The 17,438-nt window shown below is 41.8% G+C and overlaps 1 protein-coding gene across 2 annotated transcripts in view; it reads left to right on the top strand.

Moving 5' to 3' along the window:
• Nucleotides 1-5,474: 5,474 nt before the first annotated feature.
• Nucleotides 5,475-17,438, top strand: part of RNF217 (ring finger protein 217) — a 117,417-nt gene continuing 105,453 nt past the window's right edge. For both annotated transcript variants that reach the window (XR_004321972.1, XM_032484816.1), the window contains exon 1: nt 5,475-6,492. Coding sequence is in view for 1 of the 2 variants with exons in the window: in XM_032484816.1 (XP_032340707.1) it covers nt 5,620-6,492 (873 nt within the window). In the remaining variant the exon portion in view is untranslated. The remainder of the gene's footprint in view (nt 6,493-17,438) is intronic.

Consider the following 17,438-nt stretch of genomic DNA (forward strand, 5'->3'; position numbering starts at 1 on the left):
ACAATTTAAGAACCACAGCTCTATACAATGCTTAAGTCACTACAAAAAACTATTCTTTCGTGGTTTCTTTCCTTTAAAAAAATGTTCTGTTGAGAATGAAATACGTGCAGAATGCTAGGAACTGAGCTTCCATATATAGTTAAGCTATGCTTTGGCTCCGGACAGTTTAAAGTGTTTCATAGATGTTATGAAGTCAAATTTTTTTTTTAAATTTGGGGCAAGTATTATTTTCTCCATTGAACAAATTGGTAAATTGTATTTTCCCAAGTTTGACACAGTATCTAATAGACTTTAAGGAACTATCTGTTGAATTGAATTGTAACACAAATAGGAAGTCTTGCTTATCTTAACTGCCATGAGTGTGGATACAAATAACATCTATTAACACCAAATCAATTTCCCTCTTCATTAAGATGAAACTGTTTCACTCTTTAAAAAAAAAAATCTGGTTCTTCTCTTTTGTTCACTGTAAAATTTAGAAATTTTAAGAAATGGAGAAGAAAATCATAACCTCATCACCCTCAAACAATAACTCTTATTACTTTTGTCCTTATTTTATCTTATACATGCCTACACAGTTGTAATCATATTATACTTTAGATTTGTTTCTGTCTTTATTTAGCATAGTTTTGTAAGCACTGCTCCATTACTCTTAATAAATCTCTAAATTACCTTTTACTTCTTCCCTAATTTAGAAGAGATTTACTTTTCTTTTTGTTAAGAAAATCTCTACTCTTTTCAGAATTAAAGTGTCATTTTGTACAAGTGCATCTTCAGCTCTGTAATGTTGACATTTGATCATCCTTTAGTTTGGACAAAATGATTTCCTTCACTGTGAATCACCCAGCAATGAGGTACTACATACTGTGGGTTGTACAAGAAGAGATTTATCTTACTCTTGCTTACCAAACCAAAGAGGCATTCCAGTCTTAGGGCCAGGGAGGACCAGGCTGTAAATTTTTCTGACTCCTGCTATAAACAAAGCTTGTCAGGAGGAGGCTGTGACTTGACACCCCTTGCAGAAAGGGAAGCTGGGAAGCAGAGAAAACGTGCCTCTCTCTGTATGTCACTCGGTGCCTTGGGGAGAGGAGACCAGAGATTCCTAGATGCACAGCCAGGGCTGATATCTTTCTGGTAAACCAAAGCCACTGTAGTGGAAACTTTGAGTTGCCTTTAAACTGCAAGGTCTCAATGACTCCTTCTGTGAGAAGGGAACTGGTTATCTCAGGTCAGGAAGGGTCAGTCTTACACTGTTAGTAGACCTCTTCTTGTCTTAATTCAAAGAGCTTCTACAGTGTGGGCTGAGGGATGGGATGTCCTTGGCACAGTATTCATTTGGGAATGAGTTTGGGGCACTCAAATAAGTGTACCTGTATTCAGGAAATGAGGGATTGGTATCATGGATTTAGAAGGATTACCTATGACTGAGGTTATTTTTGAATATTTTAGAGCACACTGTCACTGGAAGAGGTAATGTGGAGATTTTTTAAAAGACGAGGAAAGAAAGCTGTTAGCATCATAACCTCAGGAATAGAGAACTGACAGTTAATATTTGATTTTGCCCTTTTTATTTAACAGAATGTGCTAATTATTTAAAAAGTAAGGATATGATTTACAGCATTTTTAATTTTTTAAAATCTCCTTAGAATGATTAGGGAAGTAGATTTTCATACCCTCACTGTTAGTGGGATTATAAATTGGTGCTAAATTTCTATGATACTGTGTGCCAAAAACCTCAAAATTACATCCATCCTTTTCAGCAGCAATTTAATTTTTAGGACTTTATGCTATGATGTATTAGGAATATACACAAAGGTTACAATACATATTAATGTATATAGTATTTATATGTTTTCTAAAAACAGTAATCTTATTTTTAAAAATAAAATGGAATTGGTTAAATAAATTGTGATGCATCAGTATGGTAAAATTCTATATAGTCACAGATCATTATAACGTACAGATGTCTTACTGTGAAAAAATGGTCAGTATATATTATTAAGTTAAAAAAGGAAAAAAATAAAAATCATATACTATTTGGTTTGTCTTTTATACACATAGATGCAAACACTAGAATGAAATTTATCAATATGTCACAGTAGTCTAAGTGCTTATTTTGGGTAGTGGATAACAAAGTCCTTCCCTTCTTCTTTCCCTCCTCTCTCTCTCCCTTTCTCTTCCCTTCCTTTTTCTTCCTCCCTTCCATTTGTCCTCTTTTTCCCTCCTCATCCTCCTTCTTAGTCCTGGTTTCATGTTTTCTAAGCATTTGGGCTTTTATTTTATAATTTGAATGAATATACCATTTTGTTTTATTTTCAACTTTATCTCATAAAATCTGCTGTTTGGATTTTCCTTAGGGAATTTAGGTGGAAAGTGAAAACAATTGTTTTCCTCTTTTGTACTATTTAGTACAAAATGTTATTTTTCTTAATGATTCCAAGTTCTCTTCCTCCATGAGTGAAGAAGAGAGAAAATAAGAAAGTGAAGACCAACATTCTGCTGTGTCTTTCAGAAGCAGACCTAGAAAATTATTCCATCACATTCACTCCTCTTTGGAAGATGAATTTTTTAAATTAAATTATATCGGTCTTTTACCTGTTTTGATAGTTGAAGGACGGATAGAAAAACAAGTCAGGTATCTGCTGTATAATTATTTCACGGTATTTAAACATCATGTATTTCTTCTCCACAACAGTTGTGAAGAAATTAACTTTGCTTTTAATATGTAAAATTAAAGTGATTCACAGCTTTTCTGATATTTTATAAGTTTTCTAATAAATTAATAAATCTAGGCTCTTTAATAATCTAATTAAAGTCTGAATAAAAATTTCCAGGGAAGCAAAATCAAGTCATGTTTGAAGACCAGGATAGGAAAGGTGGTAACAGAAAAAATACTGTTCAGTAACCGTCACAAACAGTTGACTGCAGTTGTCTATGTCAGTTCTCAAACTTGACATTGTCTCCTGATATTCAAGTCTTGGTTTTAGGGAAGGTACATGGCTCACTGCAAATTACAAAATATTGGAAGTTGAAACTAGTAGTGGCAGAATATTGGTGAGAGCATTTAGAATGTTCTAACAACTATATACAGCCTGATACATATACAGATTTGAGAATATTAAGCTTGTGTTAGATAAGTGAAAATTTTACTATGAAAACTGTATTTTCAACCAATATTTTTTTTTGTTTGTTTTTAAATGAATCCTATCAGCACAATTATCATAGGTGCTTCATGTATTTCATTTCAGGGAAAACTGATGATAGGATCACCATTTTAACTTCAAGCTACTGGTGTCCCAAGGTTGCCAGATTGAACACCAGGGGTGCTGGGCTCAGGACTGAGGCAAGTCTGAGTCTGTCTGGAGGGTGGAGATATGGCCTGCCATGGTTCTATTTTCACAAAGGCTGGATGAATTCCATCAGGAAGAAGTCATGGCACGGAGAAAGGCTACAGAACTATGGGCAGCCTTCAGGAATTCTAGCAGTGACTTGGTTCAGTGTCAAGCAAAGTCACTCACTGCCAGTGAACTGCACCTGAGGGATAAGGAACAAAATGGTGAGCATTGCAAGAACAAGTTCTTGGAACACCTATGACAAATATGTGCTGGGGAGGGAATCCAAAAACCATAGAAGGACCTTGAGGGGTTTGATTCCTATGGACACTATGTAGATATACTTTTCTGTATCCATTATTGTCACTCTGGTCTTACTCTCAGCCTTCTGTCACCCAGAAAACACAGATTACTTTTATATCCCTTTAGAAACAATAGAAAAGTAGTTATCAGATGGCATACACAAAATACAGATACATGTGGGCTTCTTGTCCCTGCCTTTAAAACAATAAACACTGGGATCATTTGGAGAAAACAGCAGTTACCAGGAAATCAATTAGCCAAGATGACAAAAATCCCTGATAGCATTTAATCTTCCAAGTAAGAATTCTTTATTCTTGGGTCAGACTGATAAATGAGGTGGCATTTAGGCTGACTGATTGGATTCATCCCTTTGTGGTGCCACTGAACATCAGACACACATGATGGAAAGGTTCTTTGGTGTTATTCTGCTTTCTTAGTACAGCATAGCTAGTCACCTTTCTAGAATTTGTATCTGATTTGGAAAATATTTTAGAACAACCCAATAACAACCACGAGATAAAAAAAATTCTACACACTTCACAGTTCCTTCCTATTACATGAATGTGTAAATTGAATTCCCTCTCAAGATGAAAACAAACAAAGGTTGGCTTCCCAAAAATGTTTTCATTGGCTTTGGGGAACTAAAATGCACCAGTCTGGGTGACTAACACTTCCTGTAAAATAAAGATAGATCAACACATAATTAAGTTCTGGCTCAAACGTAATTGTTGTCTTGGAAACAGTTTGGGAGATTAATATGGTTACGCTAATGAAACTTTTCATGATTTCCACCAATGATCTCGTTTATTAATTAGGCCAGACCATCTTACTAATTTATGCTACCCATTTTGTAATATTCAAAGGATTAAAAAAAAAGTTCCTAAGAGGATACTGAAAAGAAGGAAAAAGGAATAAATCTTAAATTCGCTATTTATCAGCTCTCGTAAAGATTCCAGTTGGATAACCCCTAGGTAGGTTAAAAGCACTTTTTGGTATATTTGTGGGTTTCAAACATCCTTCCTATCTCATTAAGCAGAAAACAGTTGTGTATACAGCATTCTGAATAATTCCTAGCGTCATTTCTCTGAACTCCCTGTTTGGAGGATTTAAAATTGGACGAACCCAAGAGAAACAAGCGAAACCAAAATCCTAAGTAGCCAGTGTTTTCTAGTTCCAGCTTTCAGCAAAGAGGAGTTTCGAAGGAAGTTCTACTCACAGCCTAGCCCTGAGGGCCGTCTGCCTCCTCTGGACGGTTTGGTTGAGACCGAGTGTGAACTCTGGGCGCGAGAGCGCATCGTGGCTCTGAGATCACACCCACTCCGGGTGTGCGTGAGTGAGTGCGCGGTGGCCGCGCGCGTGTGTACGTGTGGGGAGGTGTGCGCCAAAAGGGTGGGGTGAGGGGCGGCGAGGAGGCTCTAGGTGAAGCACCGGGAGCGGGAGAGGGAGGTGGCGCGCTCCGGCCTCTCCCCGAGGGGCCGCGGCAGCTGGCTCGCGCCCCGGCTGCCCCTCCCGGTGCGCGCCGCGGCGACGCCACAGGCCCCTTGACTCTGACCACCGCCCTCCGGCCGCTGGGCCCGCAGCGGGAACTGGCCATGGCGCGTGACTGACGGCTGCCTCCCTCCAGACCCTTCTGTCCCGCCTGGGGCTCCCGGGGGCCGCGGCGCCGCCCGGACCTGCATGTGGGGCGGGCGCGCCGGCAACTGGAGCGAGCGGCCCTCGGCGCCCCCGAGGCGGTGCCCCGCCGCGCGGGAGGACGAGAAGGAGGAGGAGGAGGAGCAGCGGGCCGGGCCGGGCTCCCAGCGCGCCGCCGCCCGGGAGCACGGGCTCCCCGGAGGGAGCTCGGGGCGTCCCAGCCCCGGAGGAGGGACCCGGAAGCAGAAGCGGAGCCTCGAGTCGAGCCGAGCCGCTGCCCCCGCTGCCCGCCGGCTCCGGGTGGGGGTCCCGGCGGCTGGATGGGCAGCGGCGGCGCGGGCCGCGGGCGGCGATGGGCGAGGAGCAGAGCACCGTGAGCGGCGACGGCGGGCCCCAGGAGGCGTGGGCCCCTGCTGGCGGCGTCACGGGCCACCCCGAGCCCCCGAGGCCGCGGGGAGACAGCCCCGGGGCTCCAGGGCCCCTCGCCGCCTCCTCCGACCCGAGCGGCTGCAGCTGCGGAAGCGACTCGGGGTGCGGGGACCCGAGCACCCCGGAGCCCGCGAGAAGCCGGGGGACACAGAGCTGGAGGAAGAGCCACGCACCGGGGCGGCCCGCGGGACTGGCCATCCTTGGGCCCCTCAACCCCCAGGCTTTGCAACAGCAGCTGGTGAAGGAGGTGGAGGAAGCAGGGGACCGAAACGAGGGAGAGGATGAACAGCAGGAGGCGCCCCCCGGCGAGGAGCCGGAGCCCAGGACCCGCGGGACCCCGGACGGACTGGTCCTGGACGTACTGGGCCATCGGCGCCCGCCCCCCGCCAAGAGACAAGTCTTCTGCTCCGTGTTCTGCGTGGAGAACGACCTGCCCGAGGTCCCCTCTGCGGAGCGGCTCTCGCTGCCTGCGTCGCCACCTCGGGCTCCGCCGGTGACCAACCCTCCCAGCACGCCCTCCTCCTTCCCCAGCCCCGCGCTGTCGCTCCCATCGGACCCCCTGTCCCCCGACGGTGGCAGCATCGAGCTGGAGTTCTACCTGGCGCCCGAGCCGTTCTCCGTGCCCAGCCTGCTGGGATCTCCACCCTACTCTGGCTTGGGTGGGGTTGGGGATCCCTATGCGCCCCTCATGGTGCTGATGTGCCGGGTGTGCCTGGAAGACAAGCCCATCAAGCCCTTGCCCTGCTGCAAGAAGGCCGTGTGCGAGGAGTGCCTCCGAGTCTACTTGAGCTCCCAGGTAACCTCAGCCCCCCGTCCCTCCTCTGTTCCCCGTTCAGCGTTCCAGATCGCTGGCCAGGAAGTCCGGCTCGCCAGCTCCCTGCTCACAGGAAGAGGTGATGAACACCATTACCCAGGACCTCTACCAGTTTCTCAGTTGTTGTCCTTAGAAAAGTGTGTTTGTCTTCACCGGTTAACTAAACTGGAATTTAACTCTGCGTGAGCTGCAGGCTTTGATTGGCAACCTTAGAAGGAACAGGTACAAGTGAATTGCCCTCTGCTGCTTTCTTTTATTAGGTTGCAGCCAAGTGCTTGCTCAAAGAGGAGGGCAGTAAGAGTACCTCAGAGGCCTGGTATGCCAGAAACTAACAAACAGTGGACGGAAAATAAATGTGTATTGAGTTGATGAAGAGAAGGTTTGCAATGCATGATAACTGAATTTGAAGTTTTGTTCCACCTAAATAGTCCAGAAAAAAAAGTGTTATTAATTTGTTTATTCCTCAGACCTGGTCCACTTTTCAGTTTCTTTTTCCACGGTGAAGTTGAAGTATTTTTTTCTCACTGAAGTTTACGCCAGCAGAGTGCTTATTTCTTTAAGAGGGAACAAAACAGAAAGAGCAAAACAAAGCTAAGCAAAGCTCAGAGGTTTAACAAAACAAGCACTGGTCAGACTTTTCCTCCCTCAGCTCCTTATTTGAAAGCCTGTTTTTTTCTTTTTTTCTTGGAAAGTTTAAGAGTGCAGTAGACAGACTTTCCTTTGCGGGTGGTGAATGTGTCCTTCCAGCAGTTTTCAGTCTGCTGTGTTTCTGCCAGTGTTTTGCACAATCCGGAATGCCCTTTGATCCCATGTCTGATTGTCCCAGGCCTATTCATCTTTCAAAACCTGAGGCTGTTCAGGTGCCAGCTTTTCTGTGAAGCCTTACCTCCCCCTCCAGGCCACTGCTTGTGTACTTTCAAAATAACTTCTGCGTGTCTTGCATGCACTGAGGTGTTCCTTATGTGTCTGTTTGTCTGGCTGAACTCTATGGGACAATGTTTTATAGCCCCTGTGTCTGGTAGTTTCATGTCGGTATTCCAGTAATAGTGTTTAATTACATTGGCTGAAGGGTTTCACAAGGTGCAGTTCCTCTGTGTATTGTGGCTAATCCATGCTTGTGTCTGGACTGAAAGTGCGTCCTGTGCCCAACGGAAAACGAAAAGGGGAATTTAGACAGAATGGAATGTTACACAAACAGTGGCTTGGCCAAGATGGTTGAGTTTATCCAAACGCCAGTTAAGGGACTATGTCTCTTTCATGCTTTATCCATAAACAGATACTTCAAACAAGAGGAAAGCCCACTGCTCATTGTGGCAGTTCCTATGACATCACTGTCAAACAGATATCAGTGCCATCCGTGTGAAAAGCCCTGTGGTGGGATTCAGACATTCCCAAGGTGTGGGCCCTGCTTCAGGGTAGCCACCTTGTGTGTATACAAGATGTGTGTGTAGGTAAGAACAATACAAGGTAGCATATAATCAGATAGAGAAACAATACTATGTAGCACTTACTCTTAAATGCTGGATACAAATTCAGTGGGTTTAGAAGTTTAGGTGAGGTCATTGTAGGTTGGGGGACTCTGCCTTGCAGTTTGATTTCCTTAAGGTGGCCCTTTCCCCAAAGCAAAAATAATTTTTTTTTTTACCTCCATAAGTTAGTTTTAGGAAGTCAGAGTTTTGATCTCCAGTGGAGGAGGAATGAGTGAGGGGAGGATGGCAAGGTGAGTGAAGTGTCATTGCAATGCACAACCACTAAAACCTCCTCTGGAGTGACATAGTATCTGAAGGTTGTCTGCAGTATTGATGGCGGTGTGTATGTTCCTGACCTTCTTCCAAGTATTTGACAGAACTTCCAATAAAGAAAAATATATTTAAAATAATAAACAACAACAGAAAGATGAGTCACTCAGGCCAGGCATGCTTCTACTTCAGGGCTTTGCATGTGTTATTCCCTGTGCCTGGAATATCCTCCTTGAGGGCCTCCCCTTTGCTTGCTTACGCCTCCCCCTTCTCCCTTTTAGTTCTGTATGCTGATGTCACTGTGTGGCCTTCACTGACCACCCTTCTTAAAGCTGAGCCCCGCGCTCCAGATCTCCTTTCCTGCTCTTTATTTTCTCCACAGTGCTAAAAAAACTCTATATCTTCTACCTACGTAATTAATTTCCATGAAGACAGGAGATTTCACATGACTTCTTCCCTACCATGTGTTTAGCCCCTAGAGTGTTGTCTGACACATAATACATGCTCAACTAATAGTTACCAAGTTTGTGAAGAGCTGAGTGACAAAGAGAGGATGAAATTGCCCCAGAAACCACGGCTAGAAAGTGGTGTCCTGCTTAAGCACTAAATTCTATTCTGAGACTCCTGGTGTTTAAGACAAGAGACAAAGACCTAAAGTAGACAAAAATAATAGGTTTGCTCTAAGTTTGTTATTAAACTTAGAATGAAAGAGCTTTTAAACAAGCTTTTAGCTTATATGAAAATGTTATTTTTTTCACTTGGGTAAAACGAAGCTTGTGTTTGTAATTCTGATCTTTGTTAATTCTAAAGTCTCTTCTACTCAGAGGGTCTGTGTTTCCATGTCACTTGACTTCTCTGTGTCTTAATTTCTTCATCAATGAAATGGAATTACAGACCATGATCTGTAATGACACACCAATTCTAAAGCAGAACAAAATCAAACTGCAGAGTTGTTTTCTTGCCTTACTGAATCAGATCAAAAGGGCATAGTGAGAGCCCTCTTCTTATTTTATAAGGTTTCTTGGGTTTGACAGAAGGAAATCTGTCAGGCTTGAACTTGCAGGGATCTTAAGACCTTCTAAAGTAAAATGACATATTTGAAATAAAAAGTCTTTGGTGATTTTTTTTTCATCATTTTTGAGTCTGTGCCAAATAGTGCATTATTTAACATCATTTAAGAAAATAGATCAGAGTCCCTATTAAGCGTTTTATGCAAACATTAAAAATGCATACTAAATGTGAGTTGGAATATTGCCTAGTTAAATTAATATTCTTCAAAAAGGAGATGCTGAGTTCTTTGAGAGAAAGTATGAAGTTAGAAGCTAGGGATGCAGATTTTTAGATGATGTTTTGTTTGTGCTAGTGCCATGGACTGAATATGTGGCAAAGGCCGATGGGTGTGTCTTCATTATTTCAGTATAGACCTAGCAGATTAGGTGGTGACCTAAATACCTCCATTCTGTGGTTTTAAAATAATAGTTTTATTTTTTTCAAAATGTAATTCTTCTCCCATTATCACAGTGACTGGGGCTGTGGAGAACCCTTCTTAGTGGAAATTCTTACAGGCTGGTAGCTACCATCCAGTTTCCAGTTGCCATGGTGAAGGGTTGTACTGACACTTTATAATCTTTGGCACTACATAGAGGTGGACTTAAAGGTCCTAAGGCACCATGGCAGAGATAGTGGGAATTTAATTGTTTTATATTGCCTGGGTACGTAAATCTTTGGTACCTAAATTTTAGAAGTACATTTCCCAGTGACCTATGCATGCATGCATGTATGACAGCGGCCAAAGCATGCAGCCCCAGGGATGTCTGCAGCCTCGCAGGTCACTGACCATTATGAGTCCTGACCTTCCTGGCTGGTTTGGCCTTTACCACATTTTCCAGGAGGAAAGATTGTTGCCTTCTTTGTTTCATAGAATCATATTGCAGTCATTTCAGAAATCCTCCACAGGTACTTTTTCTTTATGATTTTGGTTTTAGACAGTAAAATCTGTTGGGATGTGAAATATTAATATTTAGCAGTTTACATGAAGGAAGGAGAGAGTTGGGCATGCTCAGGGCTTTCTAAAGGTAACAGCTGTTGCTGTTTTCATCGCCCTGCTTCAAAGTGCTCGCGATTGGCAGATGCATATGAATTGGAATGTACACACCTGTCAGATGAGTATTAATAGAGACAAGCAACACACTTCTTCTACAGTTTGTGAACAAAACAGCTGCTAGCTGGTAATGTCCTAAAATGACTGTCTACTCTAGTTACCCTAGAATCAGTGACCTAGGGGTGAAGGCTTCTCTATCCTATTATTACACTCTGAGTCATCCAGACTTTTATGGGTAAAAGTGTAACCTACTTTTCCCCCTTTACACCTTAAAGCTACCTGCATATTTTTAGAAACTGTCATGTTCAGTATGGAGTTTGCACGCAGCTCCTTCACACAGGTGAATTTACAGATCCTGTCATGCCAGGTGTGATTTTGGTAGTCCTGAAAATGTGAGGAATGAGACTGAACACTGTTAAATCACTCTACCACTTTGAAAAATGAGAATTAAGGCGTATGTAAGTTTATTCTTCTGTGTACAGAATGAGTGTGTGTGTGCGTGTGTTTGGAGTGTGTGTGTGCGTAACATTTGCTCCCACCCCTGCTGACTCATGCACTTTTTTTCCTCTTCTGTCTCTTTTATGATAGCCCTTTTAATAATGTCTTCATTTCTCTTTAATAATTTTTTTCTTTTTTTTCTTACTTTTTCAAAATTTGATTTTGAATGCCACTTGATTTCTACAGAAGAATCAATCCCTTGTCAAGGGCTGATCTCTGGGCCAGCAGGACCTGATCCGGGCTCTGCCTGGGTGTCTCCCTTCCCATCTCTTCCAACATCTGGAGATGACAGTGCCACGTGGAAAAACCCTGCGTTGTGGGCCACTGCCTACCAGATCTCAAATAACAAGACTAGTACTGCTTACCTCAGGCGTCAGCTGAAACCTTTAGAGTACTGATTTTTTTTCCCTAGAGTAGAGCTCAACTTTCATACTTGAAGGCTCTTCCTTACTCCTCATGTGAGAGACAGAAAAAGGAGAACATTAGAACTTGAGCTCCTAACTTTTTATTAAGAATTTGTGTTGGGCATGTAGACAAATACTTGAGTGATAATTTCTTATAATTAACTTATTTATTTATTAAGGTACCATTGACCATTTAACAAACCTTTATTGGTTACCTGCATGTCAAGGACCTTGAGATACTCTATAAATGTATTAAGGAGCCACATTACAGCCTGGTTGGCAGTATTTCTTTCAAGCTTTGTCTGGTGGCATAGATGAGCTTTCCTTTAAGTACCCAGTCAGCTGTGGGTCTCTTTTTCTCTTCTGCTTTCTTTCTGGGAGGATTTTATCTAGGCAATTCTGGAACACCAGCTAACCTTTTGGTAGGAATATTACAATTCCTCCTATGGTGTTTATTTCAAAGTAATAAATCTGTTCATTACTTTTTTCTTAATACACATATGTCTCAGAGCTCTTTCTAATTGTTAGAAATAGAATGTTAGTAAATAATTTTCTTCTTTCAAAATATTTATTACCTTTATTTAAAAGAAAACATAATTTTGCTAAGATTGTTTTGGATCGTTCATGATACCATGCCAAATCTTTAAAGTTATGATACTTTAAAAAAATTGTTTTTTTTCAAATTCACTTTATCAGAAGGGTTTTATGTGATAAACTAAATGAACCTTCCCAAGTCAAGTTCTGTCTTAAAATAAAATTTCAGTGTCTAGAGGAAAATAATTTCTAGAATATAACATTCTCTTTCAACTTTATCAGTACCATTTGCCCCATCAATTTTGGGGTAATTATACTTGAATTTTTAAGTTTTCACAAATAATAACCATTTATTGAACATCTATATTCTAATCATTTTTACACATTTTATTATTTAATTTTGATTCCCTTACATAGTAAATACTTATTACATATGAGGCACTGTTAGCAGTGTTGGGGATACAGAGAACTGAAACAGATAAAGCCCCTCACTTCACGGAGTTTATATATTAGGCTGGGGGGTGGGTGATTGATAGTAAAATAAGTAAATTAGTACTTTAGGGGGTAATAAGGGCTATAGAGAAAAAGAAACAAGGTAAGGGTGATAAGAAGTATTGGGGAGGAGGTTTTTCTTTGTATATGTATAGTGTTTTTAGGAGTTGTCAGGGAGGGTTTGTTTCACAAGGTGACTTTCGAGCAGAGATCTTCAATGGCAACAGTGAGAGAGCAAACCATGAGGCTGTCTAAGGGAACAGCAAGTATAAAGTTCCAGAGCCAGGAGCATGCTTGGGGGTGTTCCAGGAATGGTAGCGGGATCCACGTGGCTGGAGCACAATGGATGAGGCGGGAGCGATAAGGAGACAGCAGAAGGAAGGGGAACGCTGATCAGAAAGGGCTTTAAGGCCGTAGAGAATCTGCATTTCCTCTGAGTGAAATGAGAAGGTAGAAGAGGGTTTTGAGCTAATCAGGTACGATTTAAGCTTTAAGAGCGATTACTCTGGCTCTTTTTGGAGAATTATCTATGGGAGTCAAGAATGGAAGTACAAAGATCCATTAGAAGACTATGCCAGTTACTCAGAGGGGAGATGTGATAGTTCAGACCAAGGTGATAGAGGTGAATATGGTTTGAACCTGTTGAATTTTGTATATATCGTGACAATCAGGCTGACAGGGTGCGCTGATGGCTGGGTGTGGGCTGAGAGAAGAAGAGTCCAGGATGACTCAGGCTTTGAGCCCAAGCAATCGGAAGAATGGGTTTGCCATTTAATAAGGTGAGGAATAGTGTAGGAGGACTAGTTTTAAGGAAAATCAGGAGTTCGTGCTAAGTTTGAAAAGCTGTTTAGACATTCACAAAAAGATATCGAATAGGCAGTTGGTGTGTGGCATTCAGCAGAGATCTGAGCAGAAGATGTAAATTTGAATGCTTTTGACAGAAAGATGATAAAGCCATGAGGCCAGATGGGGCGTGATAGCAGACAGCGAAGGAGGGTTGAGGACTGAGTCTGGGCATACCAGTGCTGACACCTACAGAGCCTGGGGCATATGAAAGGACCACCAAGGAGTCTGAAAGGGAATGGGCTGGTTAGGCAAGAAGAAGACCAAGGTAGAGCAGTTACCCAAAGGCCAAAAAAAGTTGATGTTTTAAAAAGGAAAGAGTATTCATTTTTGTCTAATGTTTCTGATAGTTTCAGCAGGATGTGGATTAAAATTGACCATCAGATTTCCCCACAGAGAGGTTATTTGTAACTGTGAACAGTGCTGTTTTCATTGGCACTGGTGGGGTTGGCCTTCTGAGTAGAATGAGTTCAAGAAAACAGGAACAGCTCAATTTCTGTGTTGTAGGTAGTAGAATGTTACATGAGGAAACTCAAGGTTAGAGAGATTAAATAACTTGCCCTAAATCACAGAGCTAGGAAGGCAAAGGTGGGATTTCAGTTCAGGGCCACTTGGCTCTAAAACCCATGGCCTTTTTACAGTCTTGTATTTATTATCTTATTTATAGGTTAAATATGTTTATTTTATTTTTCTTTTGAGTTTATATCTATATTGTACAAAAATCCCAAGTCTTCCAGTCCAAAAAGAAGAACTTAATTACATGTTTTGAGGAAGTGGAAGGCTCTTGCCCAAATTTAGATCCAGAGAAAGATCCCTAAGAAGTCAAGAGGGATTGAGTTTAAAAGAGCTATGGTTTGATCTAATGTTAAGTTTTAACGGCAGCACACTCTCCTGTTTTCTTCCTCACTCCCTTGGCCTTTCCTTTTGTTTCCATTTGATCTCTCTCTTATGTTACCATCTCTTAATGTTGGTGTCGGCATGTTCCTTACTGAACCCTCTCTCTTCTCACATTGGGTATTATTAGTGGGACCATGTCATCCACTCCCATGGTTTCAGGTAACACCTATGTGCTCTTGTCTTCCAAATCTTTATCTCTAACCGAGATCACTCTTCTCACCTCTGGTACCATATAGTTGTCCCTCCCCTCGACATGCCCACCCGCAGGTTCCACCACAGCCACCTTACACTTCTCAAAATTAAATCTCCCTTTCCTCCTCTTCCTTCCCATACCCTTCAAGTGTTGCTCTCCCTTTGGGGTTCCCTGTTTCCATCAGTTATACCCAAGCTGGAAACTTGGGAGTCATCATGGAGTTCTTCCTCTTCCTACCTCCCACCTCTAATTAATCACCAATTTTTTTTTTCAATTCTACCTCCTAAAATTATTTCTATATTCTCCTCTACTTTTCTCCATTTCTGCTGGCATTACCCTTGCTTAAGTCTCCACTATTTCCTGGATTATAACCATGGTTTCCTACTTGGCCCTAGTGCTCCAGTCTTGACCATTTCCAACCTATTCTTCACACTACAGCCAGAGTTGCTTTATAAGATGCAAGACTGATCTTGGCACTCCCCTCGTTTGCCTTTCAGTGTCTGCCTCTTGCTTTTAGATTAGAATCTAAACATGGTTTACATGTGCCTGAGTGAGCTGAATCCCGTTTACCACTCTTAACTTTGTTTCTTATCAAGTGCCCACCCCAAGGCTATAGCCATATTTAACTTCTTTTTATTCATTGAACACTCTGTGACTCTCTTAATGAAGAGCCTTCAGTTGAGTGACATGAGATTCTGTCTTAGGGAGATCTACTTTCGTTTCTTTACTCCCCTGCCTCTGTTTGCTTCTTTCACACTCACTCATTCTTCTCTCAGCTTAGACATTTCTTCCTTTGAGATTTCTGCTTGACCCCCTAGGTCTGAATTAAGCATCCTTCCTATATTCTTTGACAACCTTTTGACTCACTATGAGATTCTTCTTATATCACTATTTTTAAACTGCCTCATGTATGTTCCCACTAAACTGTAAAGTTTGATGCGTGTAGAGCCCTTATTCATTTTTTTTTTCCTGATTTATTTCTTAGCCCTTGGCATGTTGCAGGCATGAAATGAATACTTGTGTAGTGGACTTATATAGTTATTCTATAAATAATAAATCAGAGGCTAGTGTTGTCAATATAAAGCATCCGAATAGATAGCCAGGATGGTGTTTAAAGTGAAAATCTCAACATTTTGTTATCTTACTTAAAAACCTGCAAGACTTTCCCATTTCTGTACAGAAAGATTCCAGTTCATAACACGGCCGATGAGGTTGGCCTCTGCTCCTCTCGGTTGTCTCTTCTCTGTCACTCCAGCTTGCTACTCTCCAGGCGTAGTGTCCTTCCCTCTGTTCATTTCTCCTCATCCTTCAGATCTCAGCCTTCCTTTGGGCTCCAGACTGAACCAGTCCTGCTGTTAATGCTTTTAGAGTCCTTTTTACTCTGCAGCCATTGTATTTGTGTCCCCTTTTGTAATTATATGTTTGTGTGATGATATGATGTTTGATTAATTATCTCCCCCTTGCCAGCATTATTTGAGCTGCTTTTATAAACTGGCACTTAGCACAGAGCCTAAAATAGAGTAGGTGCTCAATAAATGTTTGTTAAAAAGACCGAGTGAATGATTGAGAGTAAACTATAGTGTATTTAGGTTGGTAGAAACACTAAGGTAGATTTTTGAACCTGAATTTTTGATGTCTTACTTTGCAATATATTTACATTTTTCATGCAGTGGGATGCTGTGTCCTGAGTCTGTCCTGGCGTCCCATCTATCCCTGAGATGCTTCTTTAACTACAAAACCCATCTGGTTACTACGCCTTCTGCTTAACAGATTCCTCCAGAACCTAGGGACTTGAGACAACCATTTTATTTTGGTCATGACATGTGGGTCAGGAATTTGGGAAGGGCTCAGCTGGTCAGTTCACACTTGGGCCTCTCATGCGGCCGTCGTCAGATGTGAGCTCGCTCACTTGGCTGGCAGCTGATGTGGTTGTTGTCAGGATGCTCAGCTGTGGCTGCCTGCAGACGTGCTGACACGTGGCCTTGACAGCATCGCATGGCAATCTCAGGGCAGCGGGCTTCTTACATGGAGGCTGGCTTCCCCAGGGCAAGTTCTCGAGGGAGCCAGGAAGAGGCTGCATGATCTCTTCTGCCTAAACTTTGGAAGTCACTCAGCATCACTTGGGCAAAGAGTCACAATCTGCCTAGATTCAAGGTGAAGAGACTTAGACCCCAACTTTTTTTGTGAACATATAAAAGGATTGGGGGTCGTATTTTTAAACCACTACACTACCTCAAATAAAAATCAAGAATGTTATGAATTTAGGTAGTAAAGCTTTTGACCTGAACTTCAACATTTTTAATATTTCATGTCCTGTCAACCATTTAATTGCGTATTTCCTATTCATATTATTATATTGATTAATATACTTTGCTGTTGTGGGAGGTTTTTTGGTGCTTTATCCTTGAATAATTTAGTAATAAAGCTTCACTTAGTTTTAAGCAAAGCTTACATAAAAGCTATCTCCATTTAAAATTAAATATTTTACATAATTTCATTGTAACTGAAATATCTTGAGATCAGGGGCAGCTTTTAATTATTCTGATTATTGACACCACTTAAAATTATTCTATGTCATGTAATTTCATTTCCATTATGTCAAAACTTCAGCTTCAGTAGTGGTTAAAATAATATTTGGGAAACTTGAATAGTTTTCTGAATAAAAAGACTTGATGTAACAGTTTTGTAATCGGGGGATATTCTATACAGAAATTACATTATACCTAATGACATCTTAGAATTAATGACCCTAGCTAATATTTGTTAAATTGGTCCACTGTTGGATTTTTATGGTTTATGATATTCTGCTTTGGGTGACTTTATCATTTGATTAGTGTCCTCTCAAATAGGTAACCGCTTGGGTTTCCAGAGCGTATATGTTATGCTCAGAAATCTCTTCCTGGTTCAGGATCCGTGCACCCTGAAACAGAAGGGGTGTATTGCTTTTATGATGTGCCTTTTCTTAGTCCCCAGCTCAGGTAACTAAATTCTGTGCTTATTCATTCACGTAAATGACTAATCCCTTTTTAAATCTTCCTAAACCATTTGCCTCAGTAATATTCTCTACTGTAAGGTTCAGAGGCTAATTGTAGGCTATCTAGCAAATTATTTCCCTTTTGTGGTGTTGATTCTTGCCTTATTTCCTCACATGATTATTGGCCATACACAGTGTTCCTGAGGCTCTGAGATGCCAGCGGCAAGTTAAATCACCACAGCTTTTGCCCCTG

Source organism: Camelus ferus, chromosome 8, assembly GCF_009834535.1.
Source record: "Camelus ferus isolate YT-003-E chromosome 8, BCGSAC_Cfer_1.0, whole genome shotgun sequence".
Classification (NCBI taxonomy): Eukaryota; Metazoa; Chordata; class Mammalia; order Artiodactyla; family Camelidae; genus Camelus; species Camelus ferus.